The sequence below is a fragment of the Gossypium hirsutum genome, chromosome A06 (genome assembly GCF_007990345.1).
Source record: "Gossypium hirsutum isolate 1008001.06 chromosome A06, Gossypium_hirsutum_v2.1, whole genome shotgun sequence".
Taxonomy (NCBI): domain Eukaryota; kingdom Viridiplantae; phylum Streptophyta; class Magnoliopsida; order Malvales; family Malvaceae; genus Gossypium; species Gossypium hirsutum.
The window spans coordinates 39,287,039-39,291,375 of NC_053429.1; the positions used below are offsets into that span (position 1 = coordinate 39,287,039).

The window sequence follows — 4,337 nt, forward strand, 5'->3', positions numbered from 1 at the left end:
TTGTTATTTAAATTTTAATAAGATTATTATTATCAATAATGAATATTTTAATCATATTTAAACATAATTATTATTAAACATATTTTAATTAAAATATATAATTTAATAAAATTCTTAATAATTACCAGAAATTTGTTTTGGTAAATTATTATTGTTATTGTTATTTAAATTTTGATAAGATTATTAATATGAATAATAAATAATTTAATCATATTTAAACATAATTATTATTAAATATATTATACTTAAAATATACAATTTAATAAAATTCTTAATAATTAATATTCTTATATGAATTTACTCAAATCATAATATATTATATGATACTATAAAAGATAATTTGAAATAATTAATATTAAATATATTTTAATTAAAATATATGATTTAATAAAATTTAAAATAATTATAACTAATAAAATTTAATAAGTAAGAATTGAACTCTAAAAAATAAAAAAAACATAACCATATCGAATTATCATCAAGAACTCGATTGAATTTACAACAATTCTGAATTAAACGGAAGTACTGCCTCAATATCTCACTTTCAACTAAAAATATAAAGCAAGCATTCAATAGAAGAAATTCAAGCGGATACAATATCTCTTTCACCTTGCTCTCAACTCCAATTGGCCTTCCATGAAACCGATTCTTCACTTCAAACAAAATAGCTCACCAATCTAGCAGGAAAACGAATACTGTCCAAAGTTGCCATTGAAAATAACCTCCAACTTCATGTGTCCATTCCACAAGTTAAGGGAAAAAGCAATCTCTGTAACATCCTGTGCCCTGTATGATTTAGGGTGCCATTTTCTCTCAGACCAGTCAACGCGCGTTACTGACCAGTTTGCGATGCCACCGGGGTCAACCAACTGATAAAAGGAACAAGCGTTAAAAGAAGCTAAAGTGAAATGTATGAAAAACATGATGCAGAGTATGATTCTTACATTGAAAAAGGTTGGGAGGTAATGCTCGTCGGCAATGCAGTTTTTGCCATCCGCAGATGGCTGTTATAATCAAGTACGTGAATGACTGAATGTCAGCAACATAAACTTAGGCACAAATTCTATCATTTTGTGCCCTTGTTAAAGCTAGAAATACTATCTTAGTGCTAATGCTAATAGTTAAGCTAGAAAATGACGGAAATAAACATCAATAAGGATAGTTGAGACCAGTCTAACAGACAATAGTAAGGATACGTAATGCTTTCGATAAACAGCAATTGTTAAGAGCTACTTTTGGCATCATGTACCAAAAGAAGTTACACTTAGGCCACCTAAAATTAATTCTTCTTATGTTTCAACATTATAGTCGAAATGGTGAATACAAAGAATAATCATTAAAATTGGAACAAATAAAAGTGAACCAACGCTCTCATCAATGAATGCAAGGCTGCTGTAAATTCGAAACGAGAACAGAATACTTTAATAAAATTTACCCTGCAGTAATCCCGAAACCTTGAATAGTAAAGACTGTCAGCCATGACTAGCAGAGCATGCTGCCGCCTCATTGTGAACCACTGCATAAAATTCAATGATTTAAACTTGCTACAACAAGACACTGTATAAGTTCATAAGAGACTTTATAATATCAATTAACACATACCTGTGCACCCTTTCTGAAGTCTTTCTCTTCTACTTCAGGTAACATGCGTGTTGAATACCTGCCATTTCCATGAGGTCCAGGATCCACAAAACTGGCAAACAAAGAGGGTGGGATAAATTTCAAACAAGGGAAATGGTGCAACAAAGTCCATTATGCGTATGTGTATGTGTAATACTCTCAGATTCTACTCACCAGTCAATGAAACTCATATTAGCATGCATTAGATAATTGTAGACGTAATCAAAATTATGCAATGGAATACAACTGCAATGTCACCATCAATACTTCAGATTTGGTAAAAGTACAAGTAAATATATATATATGTATATTTTGGGAGGGGCGGGGGTGTTAATCACACGAACTATATTTTACCTGTCAGAGAGTAAAACAAAATGTTGGTTATCAGGATCTTTTAGAGCATATGCCAATAATCGTCTCTCTGCATCAAACATAGAAAATGCTCCCCATGTAACCTGCAAATTCAGTGTCAATAAATAGATCAATAGAAAAACTAACCGTACAATAATTGTTGAAGTAGTCATATATCAGATAGCAAAGCTCAACCACAAAATTTGATCTAAGAAACATATCGGAGAACTGTGAATTTCCCGGTTAAGGAAGTAAGGGCTCACATGCACTGGTTTTTCTTTTGATGCATGGATATAAACAGAAAATCTTCCCTCATTACCCTGCCAAGAAAATTGAGCAAACCTTTTTATCAGGATACATGGTTATTATAATTCAAAAACCAAAAATGCAGAAAAAGATATACAAAGTTATTAGAATTCCTTTCTGCAAGAATTCAACAGAAACAATACAGACTGAGCAGACAGTCGATATAACCAAAAGGAATTGATACAGACATCCTGAATCATACAAAGCAGGGAATTGCCTTGTCCTCCACCCTAGAAATTATATCAATTCACAATAAGCCAGATTGATTTCACTAATACCTTCGCCATACACATTAACATATTTGCATTGGCAATCAACAAAGGAAATGTTCTTTACTAAAATGAAATACATATGGCTCTCATTCATATTAGGCAATTCCTGGACACAAAAACTAGTAAAATGACCAACCTGAATTTAAGGATAATAACCATGAGATTTAATGGAATAAAAAATAAAGTCCATGAAGAATATGAAGACATTAGATCACGGAAGGGAAAAATGAACTAGCAACAACAACCAAAAAAAACTTACACGGAAGAACATATCCCAAAGCTTCTCAAATGGCAATGAACCTGGAGTTAAGAACATGAATGCAATTTTAGGATTTTTGGATTCGACAGGAGGTGTATCCAAAATATCCCTAACCACAACCCGTGAAATAATCTCCTCATCAGTTAATTCCCTTTTAGGAGGAGGAAGCCAATCAGTAAGGACCTTGCAACCTCTAGAAGAAAATACATAACATGCAACATCGCTGTTCGGTGGATAGATGTAAGCACAAACTAGAAAAAGGCTGACAAAAGAAACCATTAAAATAATCCATATTGGCCTCTTCAAAGGAGAGCGATGGCGAGATCCAGGCAAGATCTTAGTATCACCCATGCTACCTAATCGCCACTCATTAGCTACCTTCATCTAGTATAAACAAAAGAGCTCTATATTCATGTGTTTCTCCTTTGTTTCAGTTTCCTCCTCAAGGTAATCAATCAGTATCCAACAACCAACCCCAGATTCTTCAATGGATCAATGTAATGTGATCTGTAAAAAGAAACCATAGGTGAAAAAGAAAGGAAACGGAGGGAACAAATCGGCAGCAAAGAGGCATAATGGACTGGGAGGAAATCGGCAGAAAACAAAAGCAAAGAAATAAGGAAGGAAATCGGATGAAGGAACAGAAGAGAAACAAGGGGATGGGGGGAGGGCAAATCAGGGAGGTGATGCTCAATCAGTAGCTAATCTGGGCAAAGAGGGGGGAATAGAAATCGGTGGATTTCACCGATTAAGAAGGTAATGGATTAGATGCGTATTACCAATACATCAAACCAAACGACGTGTTAGAGAAGTATTAGGTGGGGCCCACCGATTAGGGGTGTATTGGCTTAGCCAATACACCAAACCAAACAAGCTGTTAGTGTTTTGGAAGTATGGCATGTATAGGGACTTGGTCATTTTGTTATATGTGTCATTTGATTTGGCCAAATGTATTGGCTTACATTTGTTTAAGGTGATTTGGTATTTACCCATGTAATTGGCTTATTTTGGCTAAAATGGTTGTAAGCCATTTATATATATATGTGCTAATACCTTTGTTTATGTGTTTTGTAATGGATTGCTATATGTGTATTGTGGTTCGATGATTTATTGTGGAATGGATGAATTGGTTTAATAAAATGCTGTATCACCTTGATGAGTGAATACAAGTTGATATTAGTCTTAGTAGTATTTTGGTAAATGAGAAAAATGGTATGTTTGGTTTGGTTTGTTAAATTGTCATGTATATGTTAGATGATGGTGTTGCATTGGTATGTATTAGCCATGATTGTGGATGTTTGGTTTCCTAAGTATGCCATGTTTTATGCCTTTGAACTGGTGTAAGTGCATGTGTGAATAAGGGTGGAAAATGGCTTGGTAAGTAGTCTTTACTTTGTCCACACGGGTAGACACATATGTGTGTGTCTGGGCCATGTCTGACACACGGTTTGCCCCATGGGCGTGTGATACGGTCGTGTGTCCCCTGCACCTTAATTTTGAGAAACAGAATGCTCAAAATTGAGCACACG

The 4,337-nt window shown here is 34.1% G+C and overlaps 1 protein-coding gene across 1 annotated transcript; it reads right to left on the reverse strand.

The window, feature by feature from the left end:
• Positions 1 to 448: 448 nt before the first annotated feature.
• Positions 449 to 3,601, reverse strand: LOC107962918 (glycosyltransferase BC10-like). The gene is made up of 8 exons (XM_016899483.2): positions 2,809 to 3,601; positions 2,197 to 2,291; positions 1,975 to 2,079; positions 1,795 to 1,866; positions 1,603 to 1,693; positions 1,436 to 1,516; positions 945 to 1,004; positions 449 to 869 (listed from the first exon to the last, which is right to left on the reverse strand). The coding sequence occupies exons 1-8, from the start codon at positions 3,190 to 3,192 to the stop codon at positions 678 to 680; spliced, it is 1,080 nt and encodes a 359-aa protein (XP_016754972.1). The 5' UTR covers positions 3,193 to 3,601; the 3' UTR covers positions 449 to 677.
• Positions 3,602 to 4,337: the final 736 nt, after the last annotated feature.